The sequence below is a fragment of the Perna viridis genome, chromosome 2, assembly GCF_037379345.1.
Source record: "Perna viridis isolate PV_CMFRI_1.1 ecotype Kerala chromosome 2, ASM3737934v1, whole genome shotgun sequence".
NCBI classification, from domain to species: Eukaryota; Metazoa; Mollusca; class Bivalvia; order Mytilida; family Mytilidae; genus Perna; species Perna viridis.
In genome coordinates this window covers 41616040-41643993 of record NC_142446.1, presented here as the reverse complement: position 1 = coordinate 41643993, position 27954 = coordinate 41616040, and the positions used below count along the sequence as shown (strand labels likewise).

At 32.0% G+C, this 27954-nt stretch overlaps 1 protein-coding gene across 2 annotated transcripts; it reads left to right on the top strand.

Moving 5' to 3' along the window:
• The first annotated feature begins 551 nt into the window (after positions 1-551).
• LOC148625112 (symplekin-like) lies at positions 552-27954 on the top strand. Of its 2 annotated transcripts, XM_088568398.1 has the most exons (32): positions 552-753; positions 2872-2940; positions 4276-4329; positions 4782-4855; positions 5250-5486; positions 6352-6415; positions 6799-6956; positions 8176-8273; positions 8771-8925; positions 9238-9324; positions 10130-10462; positions 11036-11117; positions 12184-12248; positions 12900-13017; positions 13321-13407; positions 14698-14896; positions 15210-15291; positions 15523-15636; positions 16042-16110; positions 16591-16669; positions 17075-17168; positions 19359-19428; positions 19868-19976; positions 21530-21559; positions 22267-22367; positions 23044-23128; positions 23779-23877; positions 24351-24538; positions 25137-25313; positions 26547-26900; positions 27251-27325; positions 27753-27954. In XM_088568398.1, the coding sequence occupies exons 1-32, from the start codon at positions 661-663 to the stop codon at positions 27792-27794; spliced, it is 3741 nt and encodes a 1246-aa protein (XP_088424524.1). In that variant the 5' UTR covers positions 552-660; the 3' UTR covers positions 27795-27954. The 2 variants fall into 2 exon arrangements, with proteins under 2 accessions (XP_088424524.1, XP_088424525.1); XM_088568399.1 differs by lacking the exon at positions 21530-21559.

Genomic DNA, 27954 nt, shown 5'->3' with positions numbered 1-27954 from the left:
TAACGCAGAGGTAACAAATTTCCTCTGATAGTGACACGATATGTTTGTTCACTTTTCCTGCAGGGATATGATTTGGTAATTTAATAGGGTATATTTTAAACCTTTTATTCTTTCTTCCTTTTCCTTTTCTTTCTTTTCTTTTCTTTTCTTTTTCTTTTTTTTTTTTTTTTGGTATTATTTTAAAATTCTAATATCATTTTTTTTTGGCTTTTCAGAGTGAAGTATTTTTGGGATGCTGCAAAATAATAGTATTTAGGGGTATTTTTTCTTGACATAGCCTGTGTATGGATAAAAATTTATGGTCCATGGCAATAGTAAAGCTAAACCTTTTTAGAGACACTCAAACCAAACAATCGACCCAAAAATTGCCCAAAAATATCTGGTGAAAGAATTCAACTTGGTAGCATTAACATAAGGCTATTGATTTTGATTTACATCTCTAAAACAAACATATATATCAAAATTACTGACCTTTGAAAAAGTGTAAAAAGTCTTGATAATTTTCACGGATTTTGAACCAAGCGATTTCCGAATTAGTTCGAAATTTATTACTCGCCCATCCGGTGTAATAAAAACCTAAAAAATTGGCATGGCCAAAACATTAAAGCTTTCCCCTAAATAGTTACATTCAAAGACATTACTACCCAAGTTGGTGCAGTAATGGCAACAGAAGGGCCATCGAACCCAAGGTCTACAGCCGCCCAATTTTTCATGGACGATGAACAAGAGAATAACACATCAACCTATGATCGGGTATAGCTACAATTATGTTTTCTGGTTGATGAAAAGCATTAATTCGCTTGAATTTTTGTGTCTTCTGTTGAAATAAATGCTTTTTTGTACTATGCATAAAAAACTAGTTTATATTTAGCTGTAATTATTTTGTAAAATCCTACGCTGTGTGAACATTTATATGATTGCTTTTGATAATTTGTCGTTAACCCATTTGGGATTTGGCGCTGGGGTTATTTTTTTTGTTTTGATGGTCGTCAAAACAGGAGGTTAAAACAGAAAAGTATCTCCTGTGCATAATCCCAGAAGGAAGATCTTTTTTCAAAAAATCTTTTAACTGGTTACCCGGAACCAGATAAAACAACTGACAGTCGCTATATACATGTATATATATTAGGGTCCTGATAATGTATAATGTAATGACCTAAATTGCCCGAACCTACCCACATCTCCCTATTTCCAGTGGCAATCAAAATTTGTCGACTTCATCATCCTTGTGTCCCATCCCATAGTTCATCATCATCATCTGAACTAAAAAAATGATTTGGAGACCAAGGTTGACAGCAGTGACGAATTAAGACAAAGTATGATAGTCCCGTTGGGGAACCATGGTTCTGAGTTCTGCCACCAGTATTTGTAGGCTATGTTGGACATGAGAACTTCGCTGAAGAAACAGGACGAAAAAGTTCAATATTTTTAATAATTTATCATATTCATTCATTAAACATGTCATAATCTGCTTTCCTTTTACACTGATTCTCATAATTACGCTTCCTCTACACAAAATTCTGGATCCGCCCCTGTGTTCGGTTAATAAGTTAGCTTGAAAATAATTTTTGGTATTGGGGAAAAATATTTTATGGGGCTTGCACCTATTTTTTTTATCAAGTTGACACACCTATCGATTCCAAGAATTCAAGCAATCATTATTCATTATAATTAAACTATATCAAATAATCCATATACATAGTCTATTTCTTATTTGGCGTAATTTTCATTCTACATGGAAGCACTAACAATGACGTTATATCAAAATATATACTAAAACATCAAATGAGAAAAACAAGTGGCCTCGTGGCACTGAACGTAGTATGAAAAAAGTGGCCTGTGGCACAGAGATGATTAAACTTTAAAGAATCGCTTAATGTACAAGTATGTGTATTAGTGTGATGGCAGTAGAAGTAAACTATGCTATAGACATATTTTGAAGTCCTTTACTGTGTTGGGTGGGGACACTGTGACTCCACTCGTATCATCTCCACTTTATGTTAACAGTAGTATATGATTCTTCCTTCAAAACTCACAAAACCAGCAGCGAAATAATGTCAACCAGCTGTAAGATGTTACTTCATATAATGAATGAGAAAAAATACTATAGTTCAAAGCTATTGATTTCTTGGGTTCTCTTTAATATCTTCCTGAATTATTGTTTTTGTTTTAAAGGATTTTTTGAAAATTTCAGGTTTCAGTGGGAAAACTTTTATTAATGAAACTTAACTTTCCCATAATGTACATGTTCAATGAATGTTTGTTTCTTGGACTAAAAATTCTTCCAAAAAAAACTTTGGTCTTCCACTAAGATGTACCAAAGTGAAGTGAAGAAAAATAAATAGCTTCCCCTTACCCAGCTTTCACTTACCTTAGGAAAAGGGATAAAGGAATTCTAGAACCCTCTGAAGTTTTAAAGTTTTTTTTCTTACACATGTCATTGTAGTTAATTAATGAATGTTAAGAAGAAGGGTATATCCCATTTTATATTTGACCCTGGTTTCGATTTTTTACCCTAATGTACATGTACATTCAAGTTGATGAAATTAGGGTAAAAAGGGTCCATAATTGAACTTTGAATTGTTACAACATAAAATTGAATTCATGAAATTTATTTGCTACAACATGTATTCTGAATTAAAACAGTGTTATTAGATTTTCTACTTTAATCAGAATATGTAAATCAAAATGTGTAGCTTTATTTTTTTAATTACATTCTTAGTTCTGAATTCAAGCTTGTCATTTATAGATATAACATGTACATTGTATTACAAGCTTGAAAGTATTCATACAAGTATCTGTCCAACAGTTCAGGATTTGACATACCTTTTCAGTGTAAAAAAATAATTATGTATTCATGTTTTGTACTAGGTTGTTGAACTGGTAAACCAGGCAACTTTGATGCAGAAAGATGCACAGAAAATAGGAAATTTGAGACAGGTAAGGTATTACATATGCAGGAGTTTCATTAACTTTTCAGGCAGGAAGTGCTTTACAGAAAGTAGGAAGTACCAAATATATTTGGCAAGGAGTCTGGGGCTGCCCAAGGCCTCCAGTGTGTCCAGTGCAATGCCTTGGTGGGGAGCTCCTGGATTTTTGCTTTTTAGTGACTTAAATTTTGACTTGATAATGTGGGATTAAGTCTGCAATTTTTGCTTCAGTTTTGTATAAAATATATGAATTTGAAATCAAGATATATGATAGATCATAACTGATTTAGTCTCAGAACCCTTAAATCCAGGAGCTCTCCATGATTCCCATGGTCACAAGATCCATTTCTAGACTAGTGCTGTTAAACTTTGTTGACTGTTTTATACTACATGTATGCCATTTTATATGAAATTTTGTTAAATGTCATATTTTGTTCTTATGCTTTTATTTACTTGTTACAAAATTTTAACACTCACACTTGTAAATAAAAGCATAGGAATTTAACTAAACATTTATTAAATGAAATTCCATAACATGATTGTGGTCCCTAGTGCTGAATTTTTTTCACATTACAATGAATTTTTTTTCTATTATTATTTATAGTAGAGTTGAATCTCGGGTCCGATTTGTTAACATTTTTTTTATTTTCTTGAGGACCAAAGGCCAGACATGTTCTTTTCAAACTTAGAGTTCCCAGAATATTTTTACCAAACCCCCCCACCCCTACCGAATCGAATGATCGCCCTTTAAATCATATTCTGTAAATGTTTGTTTCACGTGTTGACTCATTGTCAACTCTAAACATTACAGTAATAGCTAGCAACATCCTGGTATATGGTTTTTTTTAGACGTGTCACCAACCAATCAAAATCCTAGATTTTTACAAAGCCGTGGATAAATTACTATATAGCATGTTTTAATTTACACTACAGTCTAATAGATCTACTGGCATTCAAGAATATTAAATAGGAATTAGTAATTTAATACAAATTGTCCAAAAAATTGGAACTCTATCAGTTTAAGAATCTTTGAAAGGAAATAAAATGTACAACAATGTATACAGTAATTGAAAAACTTAGTAGACAGAACCTTTCAATAGATCAATTCAAACTCAGACTGGGCTAATGAAAATTATACAAATATCTCTGAACTTCAGTTTGTTCAACTCCAAATAATGTAAACACATTTACACAACCCATTTGATTTGAAACTATAGAGGTTTTAAACTGTATTTTAAATTGATATATACTAACCTGAGTTGTTTATACTATTTCTTTTGTATGTTTATTTTTTTTACAATTTCAATGCTTTGTTTAATTGTACTTTCAATTGGATGTATTGCAGGTTCAAGAGTTAATTGTACACAAAGAGACTGGTTTGCTGGATAACTTCTTAGAGGTATAGATATATAATCATATACTTCTTAATATCAGCAAAAAATATTGAAGCATCACAACATAAGGATAATACAGAGATATCAGAATCCAAAGACATGGCCAGTGCAATGTCTAATTCAATTTAACTTCATTGTTCATCAGCTTTTCTGAAAATAAGATCAAGAAGGGGATACTTTATTCTGATTATTTTTTCCCTCAAAAAGAATTCAAGAGATTGCTACATTTTATTTGTTGAAGCACATAATAATAAAAACATTGGTTAAACCAGTTAGTTCATTTAGTAATACAATTGTGATTATGTTAAATTGCATTTTGTGTTTATAGGATAATTAATTTGTACGAGTAAAAACATGAATTATGATATTATGTGCTGAAGAACCCCAAGATTTATATTTATAGTGACTAGTGTTTTGGACAAGTAATCATATTTTGGATATTTACTATATTTTATAGGAGATGTTAGCCTTCCAGAGTGATAAAGGAGTTGATGTCAGAAAATTTGTTGTTAGTTTTATTGAAGAGGCTTGGTATGTTAATTTGTATACACAGATTTTTTGGACTTCATGGCCAGTCTTTCAAACCCCTAACACTGCATTATACTGAAGAATTTCATAACCCGTGTAGCTTTTCCAAATCACAATCGGATCACATGCTTGTCTCGTGTTTTTGGTTTGCCTGTCCCTTACTTTCTGTTTTAAAACTTGACCATGGTTGAAATTCATTGCAACTTCTTGTTGTATAAAATATAATAGTGTTGATAACAGAACTCGTTTTTTTCCACTTACTCAAATCTAGATTTTAACTTAATTTTTTTTAATGTTTTACTGTAAATCACTTTCGATTTTATCCATTGCTGCTTTGTTTGTTGAGCTTGTAAAATCAGGTTGGTAAATAAAAGTCAGTGTACTCTGTACTTTGCAGTAAAAAGGAACCAGATTTACTGGGGAAATGTATGCCTTGTCTCCAGATACTGTTACAGGATGAAAATGTGAATGTTCAGAAGAAGACCATTCTTGTCCTACCAAGTATTCATCGAACGATTGTACAGTGGTTGTTGAAGTCAAAAGCTGGGAATGATGAGGAGAAATCATTTGTATGGGAGAGTATGAAGGCCATGAAAAATATGATGTATGAGTTGATAGATTCAGAAAATGATGGGTTTGTAAAATTACTCATAATGCATTTATGTGTCACTTTTAATGGTTTTGTAAATTTCATTTTTTCAGAGATTACAGTAATAAATTAACGAGTGGTATTTGGCTAATATTTTTAATGAAAAATTATCATTTTTTAGGGAATGTAAATTGAATATTTGCTTGTCAAAAATATTTTATTTCTCTTATTCTCGAATTCTTAGTGTCTTTTCAGTTAGAATATTTTTTTATTTGTGGTGACCATCCTTTACTTGATATTACAAAAAGAATTTATAGTACAATGGTAACAATGCAATAATCAATGAATTCAGTGTCAGTGATGACTTCTAATTACTTTTACTAATTAGTGTATTTTTGTGGAATAAACTACAGTCAAACCTGTATTAAGCAGTCACCTCAGGGGAATAATCAAAGTGACCTTTATAGGGAGGTGACCTTTGGAATGAGATTACAGATTGTGATGTAGAAAGACTTTGATGTCATCATATAATCCCATGTTCCATTAGATTGTACTACCTCTGATTGTCATAATATTAAATGTATTTATCTCTCATTTTCAGAGGTAGATTCATGTATTTAAAAATATTTCCATTCAAAATATCATTCAGATAAAAATATATGACAATAAAAAACAAATATTTCCTCATTTCCCGTTTTATGTTGTTTTCACTGTCTACTTTCAATGTCCTCTACAATATCTGGTTTTCTTTTGGCAATTTTAGTAATTTGTGTTTTTCCGACATTAATTTCCTTAACAACGACACGGCCACCTTTTTCACTATTTAATTTGGAAATTGCCTCATTTCTTTCCACCTTCCATACTGCCACACATTTGCAGTCTTACATGTAACTTATACATTTTATTGCAGAATAAGGACCCATGTTGTCAAGTTCTTTGAAGGATATGTCCTGACATTATCTAGAAAAACAGCTGTAAGTTGGTACATGTAGTATAAATGCTCACAAATATCACTATAAAGTTGGTAGGTGTAAATACAAATGTAATCAAATCATGAATTTCTACTTTTGAATGTTACCTTGATGAACTTGGTGGGAGTCTTTGCAGTATTTTTCTTGCATTGACCAAAATTGGCTCAAATGATGGTTGCTACTGCTATATAAAGTTGCTTTTGAAATTGTATTGGAAAAAAACATTTTTGTGGAAATATCATAAGTTTTCTTTTTTCTGTTGTTCCATTAATATTTAGAATGAATGTATTTAAGTGACCTAGGGTACTACGAGCCTCAATTTAAAAACAAGTCCTATTTTTGAGTAGCATACATATTGTATTAATTATTATTTTGAAACTGAACAGGAATCTGAGGTTCCTAAAGGTGGAAAACAAACCAAGGAGCTGACATTAGATGATATTCCAGCTGACCACAAGTTTCTGAAACTGAAGAGATTGGAAGAAGAAGGTGCTAAAGCCTTTGACATCATGTTACGATTCCAAGCATCTCCTCATATTTCAAGGTACCCCACTTAATGCATTTACCCCCTTGTATACAGGTTATCCCATGATGAAAGAAATATGTATGATCAGCTGATTACTTTTTGGATAGGTTTTAAGGAATGACTATAGTCTTTTTTCAGTCTATGACAAAAATAACATTGTTGAACTTGCCTTGTGGATTATTTTCAAATGTGTTCCAAGAGATTATTTTAATGAACTTAAATATTACAGCTTTTCCTTTGATATCAAAATGCACAGAATAAATAATCAATTCACTTTGTAAAAATATAGCTATGGGATGATATTTGTAAAAGTTTTATCCAATCAGAAAACATTTTACTTCTGAAGTTTAAGTATACAGGTATAGAGTGGAAATTTTTAAGATGAATGAAAAGCTCCATCATATTTTTTAGAAGAATTTTTCTTCTAAATTTCAGCCAATGACAAACATTAAGCTGCTAAAAAAGAATTAAAATTGGAGGATAATTTGCAAATATGAAAAAAAACTAAATGAACTATATGCCATAGAAGTTATTATAGGATTGAACAACTATTTTTGGTTGTTCATGCATGTATGAATGACGGAAAATAGTGTTCAATCCTTATAATTCTATCAGACAGTCATAGTTACCCTCTGAGAGCCTCAGTCGGTTTTATTGATACACTGTGTTTATGTATATGCTTCAATACACACACATTCCTTTGCACACGTATGGGAGTGCGGACAAGTATTGACACATAATCGGCTGCACAACAACATGGCATGGACGAAGTGATAGTTGGCATTGAAAAATATGAGATATAAACAATTCAACAGGAATATAATTATAAAGGAAATACAGCAAAGAATAAGGAAAATTACAATGAGGTGTTTTCAGTCAGACTCAGTTATAAGTTTCTTTCCCCAAGCTAAAAATTACTCTCTGTACACTAACTTGACTGATAAAATCAATGTGCATGTAATAAACTATTCTTACAGCTATATTATGCTGTTCAGTTCGTTGCCACACTCTTTCAAACTACACGGCCGCCATATTGGTTTCAAGTTGACTGGCGTTCATGCATGTATGAACGATCTGGCGAAGTTCATGCATGTATGAACTTTCTGGCAACTACGTTCTCGACCAATCAAAAACGGCTATAAGCATGAAGAATCTCATGATTAGAAACATTAACTGATGTTCCTCACTACATTTCAAGCTTTTTGGAAGCAGTTTTAAACTTTTTATTTATTTTCAGTATAAACTTAATGACTGTAATGAGCAGTATAACAACCATTGCCAGACAGAGACCTGATTATTATAGTAAAGTTGTGCAGGCTTTTGAGGCTTTGCAAGGTAATGCATCAGTATGTGATAGAATAGAATTCATGACATCACCATCAGCCTTTACTTATTCTAGTTTATATATTACAAGGTTTCTAGTGTTTCAGACTTGTCACCCAGATTATGTAATACATTATTTGATTATGTGGCCACTGCTGAAATATTAATTTGAGCTAGTTTTGATGAAAATCAGTCAGTGTGAAGAAACAGATGGCTAGTATTTGGAAGTCTGATGCATTGGTACTGAACAATTCAATAGGAACTATGGTTATGTTGTAGCAATTGCAAAAAATAGCATTTAAACTCATAGTCTGAGACAAAAAAAAAATTATTCAGTCCTTGAAAAAAAATTATTGGGGTTTATGGGAATAGTTTTGAAATCTGGTTCAGGTTAATGATATTTTAAATTTTGTTTCACAATTTTTTGTAATTTTTAAACAGATTGAGCTCACAAGCTTGCCTTAAGTCTTTAACTTGTAAATACATGTATTGGTACCTATTTATTCCAGTGAATTTACCTCCAACATTGGCTAAGTCTCAAGTAAGCAGTGTAAGAAAGAATCTTAAGATGCACATGCTATCTTTGTTGAGACACCCTGCTTCACAGGATCATATCACACAGATTACTACACTATTGACTGATCTGGGAGCTACCAACTCAGAGGTAAGTCTTAATGTAATGTTGTCCTTTAAAAGGCCCATTTGTTCTCAGCAAATATTACTCTGTGTTATGGCAAAAAGATTACTATGGTTTTCAATGGTAATAAGGTAGGACACATTCACAGTGTTTGGCTGAATTCTACAACTTAATTAATTAAGCCACTCAGAAACCAACTAGATTTTCATTCAAAGTAGTATCAGTTCTAGTCAAATTGCAATGAAGTCTGAACTGTGCTGTCTCAAGTTTGAAGATTTCATAATTAATGTACATTTTGTACAAAATGAATAATTTAGATAATATAATTGTTGATTTCAGGTCATGAAAAGTATGCCAAAAATAGATGAAAGTAAAAAGAGGAAAGCTGAGGAATCATCGGCACCAGTCAAAAAGGCTAAAATAGAGGTTTGAATTATAATATGCTATTTTAACATTAGTATGACATGTATAAGATTTGCATTATCCAATGCTAAGCATTTTTTTTCATAAGTACTTACTTCTATGGATTTTTTAATAATTTGTAAGGATTTTCACAGCAGAATACACATAATTGATTTGAAGTCTGAAAAGCTTTGTATATAATTGTAAAAAATCAACACAATGTGACATTCAAGATTAATGCTGGCAAATATAAAGAATTATGGTTGATATTACAGAATGATTATGGTTTGGGTGAACAGATCTGTTCTTTTTTGTTTAACTTATTAGAATTTAGATATATAATTGTTTTGTGACACTGATTAAAAAAAATTCTGGTAGTAGACTTTGTACATACTGTTGTAGTTTCAGTTATTTTAACCATAGGCTTGAAATGATAGCATTTTTTGTAGAGGTCTACTAATCTCACCCTACACACCAAATGTAGTAGTTAATGCCCATTGCTACAGTATGTTGCTAAAAAAAGCAACATACAATTCCATATATCTTGACAGGCTTATTTTCAATATTTATTCCCCCACTGCAACACGGAAGGGGTCATAGAAATACCCGTGTCTGTCAGTCTGGTCACTTGTGTGGATGCACCTTTTCAGAAACCACTTGACAGATTTTGTTTAAATTTTGTGAGGTTGTTAGTCACCATGTGCAGTTGATCATATTGTACAGGCAATTTGATTTGACAAATTTTACTGGAGTTATGGGGCTTTTGCATTTCAACATTTTATACAGTGGCAGGGGACATATGGCAATGAGTTGCTGGTTTATTTTTCAGATTGACCTTGATGATGATTACGGAATGACCCCATTTGTTGATAGATCATCAGCTCCATCAGTTGCCAAACAGAAACCTGTTGACCTACAACAGACTGCCATCAATATAACATCTGAGGATCTGTTTGAAAGACTTACTCCTCACAATGTGGCAGATCTTGTACTGATTAGCATGGTTATGTTACCAGAGGCAATGCCTAATCATTTCCAGTCAACATATACCCCTATAGCTGCTGCTGGAACTGAGGCACAGAAAAAACACATGGCTCGACTGTTAGCCACTCAACTGACTAATGCTGGCATGGGGAAAGGTGTGCTGGAGATGCAAAAACAGGTAGGTATTGCTATGCATGATAAAAAATATTTGATTCAACTTGGAATAATTTGAATTTTCATAAGCAATGCTGTAATTTTCCTTTAAATTGTAAATTCAGATATGGTTTGTGATTTATATCCAAAACTTTGTGAGGTATTATAAATAGATATACTCATTTTTTGTCTGTCTAAAATAGCAAAAAGGGGTATTTCACAAAACACTACCAGTGATTACTTAACACCTACTATTTTTATGATAAACTTTTAACTGCTAGAATTGACAGGATTGAATTTAACACAAATAGTACCTTAATAAACTATTTAATGCAACATCCTTTTTTATGAGGAATTGTCAAAAATCTTTTGCAAAGTTTAGACATTCTTGTTTTTTAAGAGTCAAATTCACATTTAAATTATCATAACACCATTTTTGTCTCATTATTGATATGCTCATATGCTTATTTTTCTGTTTAAAAGCATCATTGAAAATAAGTTGCCAATGAATAGAAAAGGTAAAAGCAAACAATTGAAACTTAAAAGGATTTACATGGTATAATTAGCAAAATACTCACCTCACCATTGTCAATTTTAGCAATCAGATTCAAAGGAAGATGGTAGTGTTTCTCCAGAATATCAGCCAACATCACCTAAACAGACCATCAGAACAGTAGTTGGTAAGTTTACCTGACTTATCAGCTAATATAACCAAACTGCCTATTAAAAGAGTAGTTGCTATTAACTTGCACAAAATACATTTATCAGCTAAACATTTCAAACAGAAGTTACTTATGTTATGTAGAACATTGGTTGGTAAATTTATCCTGATTATTAGCCCAAATCACCCAACTGACCATCAGAAGAGTAGTAGGTAGTATTATGTGTACCAAAGCCTCACATGCTGGATTTAGAACCTTATTTAAAAGCATTGCCTCTTGTAACTATATGCGAAAGGGGTAATTATACAGCATTTTCCACATCAATGGCTGATTTCATGAAAAGTCATGAGTGTAAAATGATTTAAATTCTAATGACACAATGCTGATTTCTATGATGTCATGACTTATGACTAATTGTACAATGACAATTTTTATAACCCGCTACATGAAGTGGCAAGGTATTATGTGATGCCTTCCAAAAAGTTGCATAGATGTCACCAGACAGTTTCCAAATGGTAAAATCATCTTGAAACTATCAGGGAAAAGAAAGAGGGACAGTAAACTTTAGAAGATATGGAAGGATCTTTTTATAACCTGCTCCGAAGGAAATGGGGATATACTGTTTTACCTTTGTCCATGTTTCTGTGTTTCTGTATCAATTTTTTCTGCCACAGTTTCCTCAGCAACTACTCATCAGAGCAGTTTAAAATTTTAACATATACTTCCTGAAGGTATGCAATATGGTGGGATCCATTTTCAGAAAAAAATGACAACAACTTCCCGTTTACCAAGGATTGTGTTTATTTTCCTTTTATTGCGTTATGTAGTATCATACATTTATATGTATAATACAAATCAAGTTGAAATTTCAGTTTAATCAGGTTATTTACACAAAATTTATGGCCATTTTATTTTTACTCCAAATGTTTTGCAATGTGACATTGTATAATTTCATGTTCGATTAGATGCACCCCCCTTTTTTTAATTGACTACAGATTTCATATCATATCAAGACCCACATTAAAGTCAGAGACACTGTGTTAATCTATAATATACAGTGTATATATATATCTATCTTTTTCAGGTGGTCTGACAGCACAGGAGCTTGAAGAACAGATTATTTCAAGACCTTCAATGCCTGCTCCTACTGTAAGTATTCTGTATATCAACAATTATGTTGATGTATAATTAAGTGGTATATGTTTATGGAGTTAAGTGTACATTTTATTTATTTGTAGAGTGTTACTTCTATTTTTGACAGGGTTTCACTTGTGGAAATCACCTTATAGAATGGTGAATGGTGGGCCATTGTGGAAAATATTTTAATAACATTTTTCTCAGCAACTATAAATCACAGCCACTAGATATTCTGTATGCAACTTCAGTATTGGGTTCCATATATTGGGATGGGATTTCAGATCTGTCGCACATCTACTTCCTGTTTACCCACTTGGTGTACTTTTCAACTTTTTTACTGATTTTTTTTGCAATGAACAATGGATGCAAATGTCATTAGTTGATGAGACATTTTAGATAGATGTCCAATTAGAGTTTTGCAGAGAATGTTGTTGCTCTTTTCATTATATGAAACAAACAAAAATATTCAAATTTCTTTATCATCATTTTAGTCAATTTTGGTTTACATTTTCAAATAGACAATATTACCTGCATGTTAGTTCTTTTACAAGTAACGTCTGAGGTAAGTTCTCAAGCTTTCATTGCAGTGTTATATTACTACAAATTATTGATTTAACTAATGATGCTTCCTAAAATTGTTTTTTTTTAATATGTGTTTTGTAGTTATCCATGAAGAAGGGCATTAAGATATTCAAACTAGGGGCAATAACTCAGTCAATGGATAGAGACCAGATTGATTCCATGACTGTCAGTGCATTCAAAAGAATACTTAAAGCAGATAGTAAGTGATTGCTGTTAGAAAATTTATAACTTAATAATGATCATATTTTTGTATGTCTTCAAATTAAGTGTGCCTGGTAATCTGGCGAAGCAATACCTCAGATTAGATTTTTGTCAGTGTCTGATTAATAACCTGTTATCCTACGATATTATATGATCAGAAATAATTTGTAAACACATTTTTTTTTAATAATTGTTTTTTTTATATTTAATTTACTGGAATTAGGGATAATCTTTTTTTTTCTTTTTTGATTATACTATAAATTGTTTGTGTACATGATTTACATCATTTTTTTTCTTTCAGAAAATGCAGCCAAAGGAAATGCCTTGCCAGCTAGAACCAAGTTATTAGCCAGTTTAACCTCACAATTTGGTGGTGAACTGAAAAACTGTATGTGTAGACTATTTTTAATTTCAAATGCATTTAAGTAGCAGTCTTTCTGAAAATCAGACAGAAGGTGATTCATGCATTATCAAAAACCCACCAAATTAGCTTTATTTTATGTTATGAAACAGTCATTAATCACATAACCAGTGTAGGTTTTTCATTTGGTTGTTGCGCTTCTGAGATAAAAATCATATAGATTGTACATGAAATTGGCACTTTACAAGAGTTATTGTTCTTGATTCGGTTCGATTTGGTTGATTTTAGTGAGAGATAAATGTATGATTTTCTTAGCATTGCAGGACTGAATTCAGAAATGATTATCGTTATGTGAATGTATAGCATATGTAGACTGAAAAAGCATCAATTGTTCCATGGTGTTTTCTACACTATGAATCACTTTAGCATTGGCAGTGCCTGAATTTTATATGGACTGGTACTTAAATATTAAAAAAAATGTAAAGATAGAATCACTGAATTTTTGTCATTCATTAACCGAGGGGGACCATCTTTCTAATCTGTATTTCCTATACATTTCCTGAATTGGATTGATCAAACTTTCACAAATTTAATTTTAATAGTATTAAGAATGTTCACTGATTTATTTAAGAATAACAAGGGTTTCAAAGGGTTGTGAAATCTTTTCAGATCTTTCATGCTAGAACAATATAAGAAGAAAAAAAAGATGGTTCTGTGTGTTCATTATTGAGATATAAGCATTTAAAATTTTGTTGAGAGAAGGATTTCTCTAGATTTTCCATATGTTTTGTCTTAGTAGGTTTTATCTATTAAAAAGACTGAGGAAATAACAAGGATTTCACAAAAACTTCCCAAATAGCATTTCAAGGTGTGTCTAATGAAATTATGAAATGAAAAACAGGGGTCACTATGCAAAAAATTTTAATCTTTTCAGTATTAACATTTCTGTGTTGGCAATATCTAAATAAGGTATTCTTTTTACATTGGCTGCCTGGCATTTCATTAGGCCTCTGTCTGTATATAAAAATAGCTTCCAGTTTTTATCTTATGCTATCTCCAAATGATTTTAAGACCATTTGAAAAAAATCTATATGGCATTAGCATCGTATCAAACAACTGTTTAAATGTCATTGAATAGTTTTACACATGAGTGATAATGCATAACAATATGTATATATTTAAATTGTTCTCGTCATGAAATTCATGAAATATCGACCATTCAATAAATCAATCATATATTCCCATTATATCTGAAATACTTTTATTTGGTTTTTATACTTATTCAAATAATCATTGATAATCTTTATTATTTTACAGTACTACAGGAGTATATATTTGAGGACTTGAGGACCCATTCAGACCTGGCCTTTGCATGGCTGTACCAGGAATATGCCAACTGTCAAGGTTTTTGTGCCTCCTCATTAGGAAATGAGAAGTTATCCATGGCAAGCTATGATGAATGTCTTACCAGATTATTGTCAGGACTCCTAGAAAGACTAGAGCATCCTACACAAGGGTAAGTATCTTCAAAATCAAGGACTTTCTGTCCTAATGAAGAGTCATACTGCCTTCAGTTTTGCATTTGTGGACATGAAAATATTCGATTTATTTTCAAATAAATAAATAGGAATGAGGCTAACTCAACAATGATTATTATGAGATAGAACATTCATATTATTTCAACTGTTCTTTAATATATAATTAGTAGATTTATAAATATTGGCTTATATTTCTTGTATGTTTTAATTTTGTTGAGAGGTATACTTTTTTGACAGCAATACTATAGCTGATTGATAGAACTAATATAATTTCTTTTTATCTGTTGTCAGACTATTCCATAGATTATTATTAGAAGCACCGGCTATAACTGACAATGCACTGGAAATACTGAGGAGATTCTTTGTTGATGAAGTAAGATAGTGACATATTTTGCTTTGTGTGTGTGTTATATAGATCAAGAAATTTGAATGGCCAATGAGTATAATCAAAAATATTTAATTTTCAGTTAATCTTTTAATTTGATACTTCAGGTATACCTGTATGTTGTACAGTATGGTTTATGTAGATTACTTGAACATGTCTTATTTAATGAATATTAATCAAGTTATATACTTAATTAATAAACTGAATACTTTTTTTCAGTCCAAAGTTGTTGGTGGTATGAATACCCTGAAAGACTTGATTCTGACCAGGCCAGAGCACAGACTCAGATTCTTAGCTATATTATTGGAATCATGTTCACATGAGAAACCAGAGGTATAGTAACAGTCAGAATTCTTCATACCCCTGTTTCTTGAAGGATGTATTGTGATATACTGCTTTCTAATGTACGATAAATGAAAAATAATTGAAGGATTTCAATGATTATTTGATGGACTTATACTCTTCATGTGGGGTGTTGCTTCTTTTAATTTTAATTGTTTTCTTTCTTATACTTACTGTGTTATATGGACTAAGAACACCCAAAAAAGGGGGACCAAGTCATATCATGTGCTCATAAGCAGCTGTTTGTTGTTCTGTAAAACACCATACTTAGCAATTTATGATTTATTTACATTTTTCAAGTTGTAGTTGTTTGTGGAAGTTTAAAAAAAAGGGATACATTCTTTAGCAGTTTTTTTATTATTTTGAATGTGACAGAATGCCTTTATAAATTTGTAGGTCCGAGGTGTTGCAATTCGTGTGACAAAGAAATTGTATGAAAATGATATGCTTAAAGATGCTATTGAGGTGAGTAAAATATTCATTTTGGGATTAGCTTTCAAGAAGTCATTTGTGCTTGTAATGATCTGTTTGAGGATATTTTATATGTTATAGATTCTTAAAAAGTGTGAATTCACAATGTGTTTTTGTTTTATTGTTGTTCTATTTATTTTTTCCAAAATAGAGCATTGCATTATAATGCTCAACTAACATGATGTATTTAAACTAAAATTGACGACAAGATTGATTGAGCTGATTAAAACGTATTAGTTTACACAGTTGCTAATTTTCAAGGATTCTGTCAAGTGATCATACTTGCCGGCATCAATTTTCGAAAGATGACAAGCCCTTTAAAGTGTTAAAAATCACTTTTGCGGCTTGTGTTTTTTTACTCTTATCTGTCCACTGCACAAATTAGTATGTTGACAGTATTATTTTGATATTGTGAGTAATATGATGTCAGCTGTATTTAAGAGATTTGTTTTTTAAGTTACCTTTTTGTTATAGAAATATGCACAGAGAACACTGAAATTGTTATTAGACCCCAAGCCACCTCCAGAAATGTTTGGTAACCTGAGAAACAGAGGTTAGTTTATCATTTTACTCAATAGATAATTGAAGATTGGTTCAAGAAAATGTTGTATTTTAACTGTTCAAAATTAATTTCTTGGTTTTCGAGCCTTCTCTCATCTCTTTTGAAGTTGCTTCATTACCCATTTTTAGTACCATATTAATGGTATAAAAACAAAAAAAAGCCCCTCACACATAATATTTTCTGGCAATGGATAAGGTGAAAAGCACTCTCATTACTTCTGTTGGCAAAAATAAAAATAAAAATGCCTTCTAATTGTATTTCATGAAAAATGCCCTAAGAACCAAAAATATCTTTGAATGGCCTAACTGCTGTCTATTATATTAACCAATCCTTTTGGCATGATTTCAGTTTTTTTATAGTTTAGATGTGAACAATGATGATGTGCTGTATTTTCAGAGTTTGCTCCTGACACATGGTCAGAAGATGTGATAAAGATGTGTCTATACCTGTACCTAGGTCTACTTCCTGTCAACCATAAACTTATACACGAGTAAGATACCGTATAGAAGCTATATTTCTTTGGATGGTATTTAGGTGCATCTAGCATTGGATCTGAAAACACAAAAATGAATTCAGCGTGATATTTTCTCTATGCTGTTACTGAGATCACCTTATCATACACCCAGGTCGTACATATTTGTGTACATTAGCATCCACCCAGATCGTACATGTTTATATATGTTTTTATTAGAAATAGCCAAATTTTACCATAATTAAAGTAACTTGTCATGCAGTACATGTTTACCTATATTGTAGTAATGGAAGTTTCTTTTTAGCTCACCTCGCTGAAGGTCACGTGAGCTATCGCCATCACTTGTCGTCTGTCGTTGTTGTCGTCCGTTAACAACTTTTCAAAAATCTTCTCTGAAACTACTGAATGGAATTATATGAAACTTTGCACATTCGTTCCTTAGGGTATCTTGCACAAAAGGTGTGTTTAGATTTTTGATCCGTCAAAAATCATGGCTGTTGTTACTTAAAATAGAACATAGGGCTAGACTGTAGTTTTTCACATATATCTACAAAACCATTAGGTGTAGTCAAATTCTGACATGTGATAAAAGTGTTCAGAATGATGAGATCTATGTGTGGTTAAATTTTTATTTTAATCTATCAAGCCATTTAGGAGTTATTTCCCTTTTCTGACGTTTTTTTTGAAATTTATTTCTTTCAAAAATCTTCTCCTCTGACACTACTTGACCAATTTAAACCAAATTTGGTATGAATGTTTCTTGGGGTATCTTGCATTAAAGTTGTGTTTAGATTTTGGGTCAGACAGTAGTTTTTTACAATTTTACAAATATCTCAAAACCATTAGGTTTAGCCAAATTCTGACTAGGTAAAAGTGTTCAGCATGATGAGATCTTTCATTGGTCAAATTTTCATTTTAATCTGTCAAGCCATTTAGGAGTTATTGCCCTTTTTTGATGTTTTTTTTCTTCTTTTAATGTTATTTCTTTCAAAAATCTTTGACACTACTTGACCAATTGGAACCAGACTTGGTATGAATGTTCCTTGGGGTATCTTGCACTAAAGATATGTTTAGATTTTTTATCTGTCAAAAAACATGGCTGTCATTACTAAAAATAGAACACAGGGGTCAGACAGTAGTTTTTGCAAATATGTCCAAACCCATTAGGTTTAGCCAAATTCTGACTAATTAAAAGTGTTCAGCATGATGAGATCTTTCTTCGGTCAAATTTTCATTTTAATCTGTCAAACCATTTATGAGTTATTGCCCTTTTTTGATGTTTTTTGCTTCTTTTAATGTTATTTCTTTCAAAAATCTTCTCCTCTTACACTACTTGACCAATTGGAACCAAACTTGGTATGAATGTTCTTTGGGGTATCTTGCACTAAAATTATGTTTAGATTTTTGATCTGTCAAAAAACATGACCGTCGTTACTGTGAATAGTACATAAGGGTCAGACTGCAGTTTATCGCATATATCTCCAAAATCATTAGGTTTAGCCAAAGTCTGACATGGGGTAAAAGTGTTCAGCATGATGAGATCTATCTGTGGTCAAATTTTTATTTAATCTGTTAAGCCATGTAATGATCCTCTTGATAAGTCCTACCAAAGTCTTCTTGAGTCAAAATTGTTAGACAACTGCTTGTTAAATTTATTGCCATTGAAAGATGAAATTTAACCAGGTGAGTGACTCAGGCTCCTGGGAGCCTCTTGTTTCACTTTATATACACCTGCTTTAAGATAAATGGTGTATCTGTTTTTGTCTTTCCACACAAACACATTGCAGTTTTTTTTACATTTTAATGGTAAAATTAGTCTTCATGGTAATAGGCTCCTTCTCATTGTTTAGTATCCAATTTTTTTAGTGTTTTATTAAAGATTTCAAACACCATTAAAGAGTGGAAAGAGGGCCTGTTATGTTCTTAAGTTTAAAATCTTCAAAATTTCTAACTTTTTAAACAAAGTTAGAAGTATGGATTTATGTTTTCTATTAATTTAGTTGAGTTCACACATTTATTAAAACTATTAAGCAGCATTAATTACAATAATTAACAAACCTCAGGAGTAAAACTATGAAACAGCGGATATGCATTACAGTGAAATGTGGAAAATTGTGAGAAAAAGTCATGTACCATGTGGTAATCAGTAGTATTAGTTTTTTTAACAAATGAAATTTATAACATGATATCTGTTCATTTATCTATTAGGTTGGCAGTAATTTACACAGGTGCTATAGCAGATATAAAGAGAACTATTCTGAGAACCCTGGAAACTCCAGTGAGTTTTTTTCTATGATTTAAATTATGTTTGATAGCTGCTTTCAAATCAATTATTTAAAAATCAAAACATTAAAACCATTGAATTTATGGGTAATTATATGATTTATTTTGATTAATTCCAATTAGATGGATATTTTTGTTTGTTGAATTAAAACAGTGAATCACCCGATGTCTAGCAAAGATCAACCAGTCAATGTAGATTATGAGTTGGTTGGGTCCTGACTTTTCAATACTAAAATTTTATTAGGTAAAGGTAATAATGTTGTCAAGTAATGATCATTAGAATTATTTTAAATTCTTTAAAGAATTTTAACTTTGAACATCTAGCATGCTTTTATAAATGAATATATGAAAAGAATAATGAGTATCATATTTTGGGTCTTAGTAAACCTTGTGCTATGTAAAGGACTTTCTATGCTTCTTATCTTTCTTAACAGGTAAAAGGAATGGGTATGCAATCTCCTGAATTATTGACCCTAGTTGAAAATTGTCCTAAAGGAGCTGAAACCCTTGTCACCAGGGTAATACATATTCTCACTGACAAAGGTAAAGTTTAGTGTGTGTAGATATTAGTTGCATGATTGTACTCACCATCTAAGTTTCTGTACTCATCAGTGCATTCACTACCATTAAAATATTGTACTCACCGTTTAAGTTACTTTAAACACACACTGTATTAAATACACTATGCTATCTTCTTGCCTGATTGCCTCTTATTTGTGTACATAACGTACCATTTGACCTATACATGTGGAATTATATAGGAGCAGTTAATGTGTGATTAAATCATTAATTTTATGATCAGCTAAATCACTTTTAACATGATTTAGATAGAGCCATAACAAAGCACCTGAGACTAATATGTTGTCTCACACTTAACTAAGAATACTCATTAGATATTTCTAGAATTTATGAAATTACAAAGACATGACTGATGTCTAATATACTCCTGACCTAATGTTATTCTATTTTGAAACTCCTCTTATTTTGTAGTATTTATTTTTCTGTATTTTGATTGTATATCATTTTTCATTATTTGAAATATAACTTTTTAGTTGACAAAAATCAACATGTAGATCTTATACTTCACACATGTATTGCTTGATCTGAGTTGTCAGGACTTAGATAAAAACCTTTTACCTCTGGATTAGAGGAGGGCTTGTGCTTATTCATTTTCATAATTTCTATAGATATTAAAGTATCTATCTGGGCTGTTTCAGAATATATTTATCTAAAATAATTTTTTTTTGCGGTGATGGGGGGATGATGGTGTGAGGAGGCACTATTATTAAAATAATTGTGTATGATTGGTAATGGTAAAATCAACTTTGTATGAGACAATGGGAAAGATTAAGATTTATTTTATTTTTGGGTAAAGTGTGTCTCCTGACACTACACAGCCAAATGTGCCACATGATAATCATATTGTGCTCGATTCATATCATAATCACACAATAATTTACATATGATATTCATAGGATTATCATATTTTGGCTTGGAATCACATGATTATCATATTTTTGTGAGAAACATATGACTATCATATTATGCCTGATTCATATGATAATCATATGTTGCAAAACATATGATTCTTATGTGTGGCACGTTTGACTATGTACACTACCATAAATTTAATTCTGGAACATCCCTGACATGATGATATTTCTGGTATGATTAAAGTTTGCTGTATGCTTTTACTTCTTTAGATGCAAATCGAAAAGTTCCAAAAGTACAGATTTAATTGGATCTCTTCTTTCACTGAACTGATTCTTCTTGCATTTATTTTCAAAATATCTATTCATCAGACTTGATTATGTGTGCCAATTTTTCATATTACTTAAAACTGGCTTATTCTATTAACTGTTTATATTGCAGTATTCAAAGGATAAAAAGAAGTTATCCTGAAATATTTAATTGTTAATTCCTGTTGTTTAATAGTACATGTACTTGTATTGACTTTATTTAATTGTAAAAATGGGCCTTTGTAATGTCTAATAACTTTCTTGGAATTTGAAAAAAGGACAACTTTTGAGGAAAAAGTTGGTTCACTGTAATTATATTGCACATTTTATATTTACTAATCAGAAATGCTCTTTCAGAGTACTCAACTGGTCCAGTAAAACAATATGGTAAAGTTACCACATTCCCTTCAAAAGCCATATTGAAAACTGCTTGTCCTTTTATATACATATACAATGTACATTTTGGTAAACTTGGAACATATGGTTACTGGTGAAGCCTTTGAATTTCCTTTGGGTGTGCATGTGGTGGTGATTTTTTTCAGGAAATGATTCGCAGAATGCTTTGATATTTTTTTTCTGAGTTTTATCTTTTTTAATTATATTTTATATTAGGATATTTCATTGAATAATTTAAGGGGATACAAATGTGCTATAAATAGAAGGGTGTGCCTGCAAGCCATGCTGTACTGTAAACTGTGAAATTTTTGCAACAGTTTTATTTTTGTTATTTTTGCAATAATAGCTGTAGCACAAAAATTAGACTGGTGTCTGTCTGTTTGTGTATCTGTGTAATGCAGTCAGTACCACAAACATTTTGAAGTTAAACTCCTATTCAAATTTTTCAATGTATGTCATCTCTAAGTGTGACTAATTAAATGGTGAAAGAAGAATCTTTAAGGCATTAGATGGTGGCAGATTGTAACTGTGTTTTTATGTTTTGTGTAAAAATAAATTCAGATAATGTTATGCTCCGTGTGTATTATATGGGCTTTTTAAAGTAGTTCATTAAATGATGAATTAAATTGGTTATAAAGTAGCTTTGTTGGTTGTAGCTTTGTGGGAAATTTTACCAATGATGTGTCTCCTTTTTACAGCAACACCATCTCCAGAACTGGTTGAAAGAGTTAGAGATCTGTATCACAAGAGGGTACCAGATGTCCGTTTCCTTATACCTGTTTTGAATGGCTTAACTAAGGTAAGGTTTTTTATTGAGGTAGCTACTGATTATTAATAAGGAGGACTTGTTGGAAAAACATTATAGTTATATACAACTGAACACTTTTAGCATTATAAGTTTCATGATGAGTAAAATTTATTTAATTTCGTCATTACATATCAGCCTCAGTGAATTTTTTTATGATGTTGAAACTTAATAAAGCAAGTCCGTATTTTGTGATACTCAAGTTTCGTGAGTTCTGAAACCTTTTTCTCTATGGATCTTTTGGAGTATTTGATTGCTTGACATTCGGCATTAGCCATTGCAGAAATTCTAGCTATCATCCATACCATTTGTTACATAAGATCAGCGTAACATAATGTCACAGTGTGCCATGGTGTGATATCACAAATATCTAACCATCCAAGCAGATCTTTACGATCTATACATCTGCACCATAAAAACTGATTTGCTTGAAAACGAAGTAGATAAAACAATAATCATACAGTATGTATTTTTCTCTATAAACTTTATGCTAAGTCTTATAAAACTTGTCTTTTGTTTGAAGTTCAACATTGTGATGAAAATGCCAAACTCTGGTTAAAATAGAGATTTTTATTTTGCAGATTACATTTGCATAAAATTTCTTTTTAAGGGATAATTTGAATAATAAAATACTTAATGAAAATGTGACATTCTTTTTCATTGGTTTCAGACTGAAGTTATTGCTGCACTGTCTAAATTGATCAAGCTTAATCCAATTGTGGTTAAAGAGGTATTTAATAGGTTACTTGGGCATGGTAAGTAGACATAGCCTCATATTAGCTCATGTGTGAGCTATTATCATCTCTATGTGAACATTGTCTTCTTGTCATCTGTAAACTTTTTCAAACATCTCCTCTAAAATAATTGGACAGATTGTAACCAAACTTTGCTTGAATGTTTATTAGGATGTGTTAAACTATTCTTGTGTGGGGAGTTTTAGATCTGGAGGAAAACATGGAAGCTGTTACTAAAAATTGACCATAAGGGTCAAACTGCAGAATTTTGCAAATGACTCAAAAACATTTGGGTTAAGCTAAAATTGTTCAGGATGATGGGATGGATCTATGCCAAATTTTTCAGTGGAGAGCTGTTGACAGCGAATTAAAGGTCTTGAAATGGATTTTTTACCAGAATATTAAATTGCCAACTTTGAAAGTCTTCTTCTTTTTAACTTTCAGTTGGAATGCAACCAACCTTGGCATGAATGTTCTTTATATTAGCCTTAGTAAGAAAAATATTTTTTCTATTCTTTGGTGAAGATTATTTTATTGTATTTTATTGTTTTAAAAGATATCAGAAATAGTATTTATAAGGTTGTTTGTCCATTGAATCAATAACTTTGTTCTGTTTGTTTTCTTTATCATAATTGATGTACTGATAGATTGTAATTTTTGCTTATTTTCAGGAGATGCAGCTTACAATTCCCCTTTGTCTCCTGTGGAGTTACTAATAGCATTACATAATATCGACCCTACTAAGTGTGACATGAAGACCATCATTAAAGGTAGAATACATTCAATTATTCAGTTATACAAAAAGCTCCTTTAGTTTTATCTGCACAAATATTGGGATTTTGTAAGCTGTTTAATGGGACTTTCCCTTTTTCACCAAGTACTATGAAAAGAGAAAAATTTTGCTGACGCAAATCTCAGCTTTCACAGGATTGATTTATTTCCAAAGTGATATGTGGCTTTATGTAGATAGTGCATATGTCGTAATTTTTGTTGTCACCCTATATTAACTACCTGTATGTATGGAGATATACCTAATACAACCATACCTGTATCTTCATGTTTTGAAAGTGAGAATATTAGTGGCATAGAAATCATTTTCATCTAGTTAAAATTGGAACTTTGTCCAAATGTATTTTAAATGTCTCTTTTTAAAACCTTTTTTCTCATCATTTAAAGAACCAAAACTTGGATAATTTTCCATTTTCTGTGTCCTCAATATTAATGATATTCTTTTTCTCTTAAGCTACCAACCTTTGCTTCAGTGAGAAGAACATTTACACACAAGAAGTGTTAGCTGTGGTGATGAAGACCTTGATGGAACAGACCCCTATACCCACACTGTTTATGAGGACTGTTTTACAGTCTCTCTCAATGTACCCTAGGATAATAGGTTTTGTGTTGAATATTCTACAAAGGCTTATAACAAAACAGGTGAGTTACAATTCAACATCAATAATTTGTTATTGTATTTAAGGAGGTAGACCTAGGGTAAGGGACACAACTCTTAAAAATCATTGGAACGTTTGTATTCAGCATTTTACATCAATCTTATGTAAGCATCTAATTAACTTAGATTCATTTCGTTCTGTTCAAACGAAAGCTTGAGAGGTTTTGGTGAAATTGAATATAATGCAAACATATCACTGATTTAATGAGTTATGTCCCTTATCCTAGGTCTACCTTCTTAATAAGTGAATGGAATTATCAGCCATATGTTATGATTCTGTTCTAGAAAACATGACATTATGATTGGTACACTTGCCAAAAACATGAAGCCATGGATTAAAGGGATATTTTAGGTCACTATTTGTAAGGAAAACAGAATGTTTTGATAAAGAATTAACCTTATCATTTACTGGTAATATAGTCTGTGTCTTTTTCAAGAGATTTTCAGTATTGATAAGTTTTCAACCATTTAAGATGAACAAAAGTATTCCAATTCTGCTTTCCTGTGAAAAGATGTGCACTGAAAAATGAACCAGTGTTACATTGAGTATTTTGTATTAATTAAAAAATCATTAATTATTAGGTCTGGAAACAGAAAAAGGTTTGGGAAGGTTTTATCAGATGTTGTCAACGTACCAAACCTCAGTCATTTGCTGTCATGCTACAGTTACCTGCCCCTCAGATAAAGAGTGTTTTTGATACCTGTCCAGAGTTACGAGAACCTCTACTGGAACATGTCAACACTTTCACAGCTCATCAGGTAAAAACATGTATCTTATTTGTTGTCCTACCAAAGCTATTGACCCCACTGCAATGGTAACAAAGTAATAAAGCTATGATCATGTCATAGAAAACAGACAACCACCTTTACAATACCTTTAGATTTAACTATGTTTCAATTATATTAAAGTTCTTGGCTTTCTGAGAGGAGCTGTTTTACCACAGACTGCCCAGTTGTTGGCTTTCTGAGAGGAGCTGTTTTACCACAGACTGCCCTGTTGTTGGCTTTCTGAGAGGAGCTGTTTTACCACAGACTGCCCAGTTGTTGGCTTTCTGAGAGGAGCTGTTTTACCACAGACTGCCAAGTTGTTGGCTTTCTGAGAGGGACTGTTTTACCACAGACTGCCCAGTTGTTGGCTTTCTGAGAGGAGCTGTTTTACCACAGACTGCCAAGTTGTTGGTTTTCTGAGAGAGACTGTTTTACCACAGACTGCCCAGTTGTTGGCTTTCTGAGAGGAGCTGTTTTACCACAGACTGCCCAGTTGTTGGCTTTCTGAGAGGGACTGTTTTACCACAGACTGCCCAGTTGTTGGCTTTCTGAGAGGAGCTGTTTTACCACAGACTGTCCAGTTGTTGGCTTTCTGAGAGGAGCTGTTTTACCACAGACTGCCCAGGTGTTGGCTTTCTGAGAGGGACTGTTTTACCACAGACTGCCCAGTTGTTGGCTTTCTGAGAGGAGCTGTTTTACCACAGACTGCCAGTTGTTGGCTTTCTGAGAGGACTGTTTTACCACAGACTGCCAAGTTGTTGGCTTTCTGAGAGAAGCTGTTTTACCACAGACTGCCAATTTATGTTGTTGTTTATCTGCTTGCTGTAGCTTAGATTAATAAAAAATAAATAGCAAGCCATATATTTTGAAAAATGGGGTTACTTGAATCCAGAAGAAATATTTCTTGAATTGACTTAATATAATGGACTAGCCCTTATTGTAGCATATTTAAAGTGGTAACTATTCACGTTATAATTAATTTTTTCAGCAGCTGCCAATCAGATTTTATTTCTAAAGCATTTTTAAATCTGAGGACTAGGAAAAATCATCTGAACTGAAAGTATGATAAATTGTTATGAGATCTAATCACTGAACAGAGCAATTTGCACATTATTTATTCTAAAATTTAGCACTACTATTCCTCTATATATATATTAACTTATTTCTCTTCGTTTGTTTCACAAAATCATGTCTGAAGTGTGTTATCTTTTGTATTGTTAATAGAAAGCATGCATTCCTAGAACTATCATGAATGTCCTTGAAAAAGATCCTGAAGAAGAGAAGAGGAAACAAGAAGAACAGAGGAACATTGAAGAGGGACAAAGTTTCATCATGTTACAGCCTCATCAGATCAAAAAGGAGAAAATTGATGAATTTGATGTATCTGCTCAAATGAAAACTTCGTCCAATGTGACAGAAATAAGAACAGTACAGGTGCTGGGTGAGGGTCAGAATCAAAACGTTGAGGGTGATAGGCAGAGGGGAACAGAGGACAGTTGGAGGGATGGAGATCGAAGGAGGGAAGAGGAGGATAGGAGAAGGAGAGATGAAATGAAGAGAAGGCTATCAGATGCTAAGGTAATGGCTGATTTTGAAACATTTAAATTGTGTGAATACATTAGATACATTACTTGGTATGAGGTTTTTATTAGTGTTCTTCTGACTTTGAATTTGATCTTCATTTCTTTTTTTTTTAATGCAAGAAAATATTTTTATGAAATGCGTAATCTTTTGAACACATGTAAATGGAGGTCTAATTGCAAAACTAAAAAAAGTCTGAAATGATGATTAAGATAGCTGTATCATGACCCATTGATCTTTTCACATGTATTGGTTGTAGTTTCCTCCATACCTTGTTGGTGGATATAAAACTGTGACCCATACATTTAATGTTATACTGTTATATGATCAATTTATCTGTTTTCCAGAGATCTCGAAGTGAGAGAGATGATTCACCAGAGAATGCTTTAGCCATTGCTGAGGAACCTATGGATACATCTGATGTGAGTATTTTGTTTACAGTGAAGTCTATCTAATCTATCATGGTGGTTTTCTAACTCTAGTTAATTTTTTTTTAATCTTTGGGAGTTGACAAAGATAAGTTATCTCCCTTATATTGTAAAGGTATGTTTATTTTGGTTAGAATGAGCAAATGAAAGTAAATTTAAATCTCCTTCTGAATGGTTCAGTGAACTACCTAAGGAAGTTCTTAAGTTGATTATCATTTATTCAAAGGAAGACCAACATTATTTCATGAACACCATCATTATATGCATTCTAACATTCAGTTCAAGTTGTACTCCTACCAAATTTTTAATGTAAGGTTTATTAAATCATGTGCATTTACTCAACTTATTTATTTCCTATTACACAACAGCTACAGTGATATCCCTTATGAAGACTGGTTATTTTTACATTGTTTCTTTTCAGTCTTCAAGGAGGGATTCCAGAAGACCTAGATCTCGTCACTGAATGTTCACCATATTTAACTCAAGCCCATATGTAGTCTTATGTCCATTAATGTTGTCATGGTAACAGTGCTATTGTTATGTGGTGTATGTGACATAAATTGTTGAATTTTTTCAGGCATATGAATATTTGTACATTAAAAGAATATAGTGCTGTAATTACA

Excerpts from the sequence above, each read along its gene's own strand:
- LOC148625112 (XM_088568398.1), top strand. The coding sequence starts at position 661 with ATGGCAACAGAAGGGCCATCGAACCCAAGGTCTACAGCCGCCCAATTT. Across the intron at positions 12,249-12,899 it reads CTTCAATGCCTGCTCCTACT|TTATCCATGAAGAAGGGCAT; the intron begins GTAAGTATTCTG and ends TGTGTTTTGTAG. Across the intron at positions 16,111-16,590 it reads TGCTTAAAGATGCTATTGAG|AAATATGCACAGAGAACACT; the intron begins GTGAGTAAAATA and ends TTTTTGTTATAG.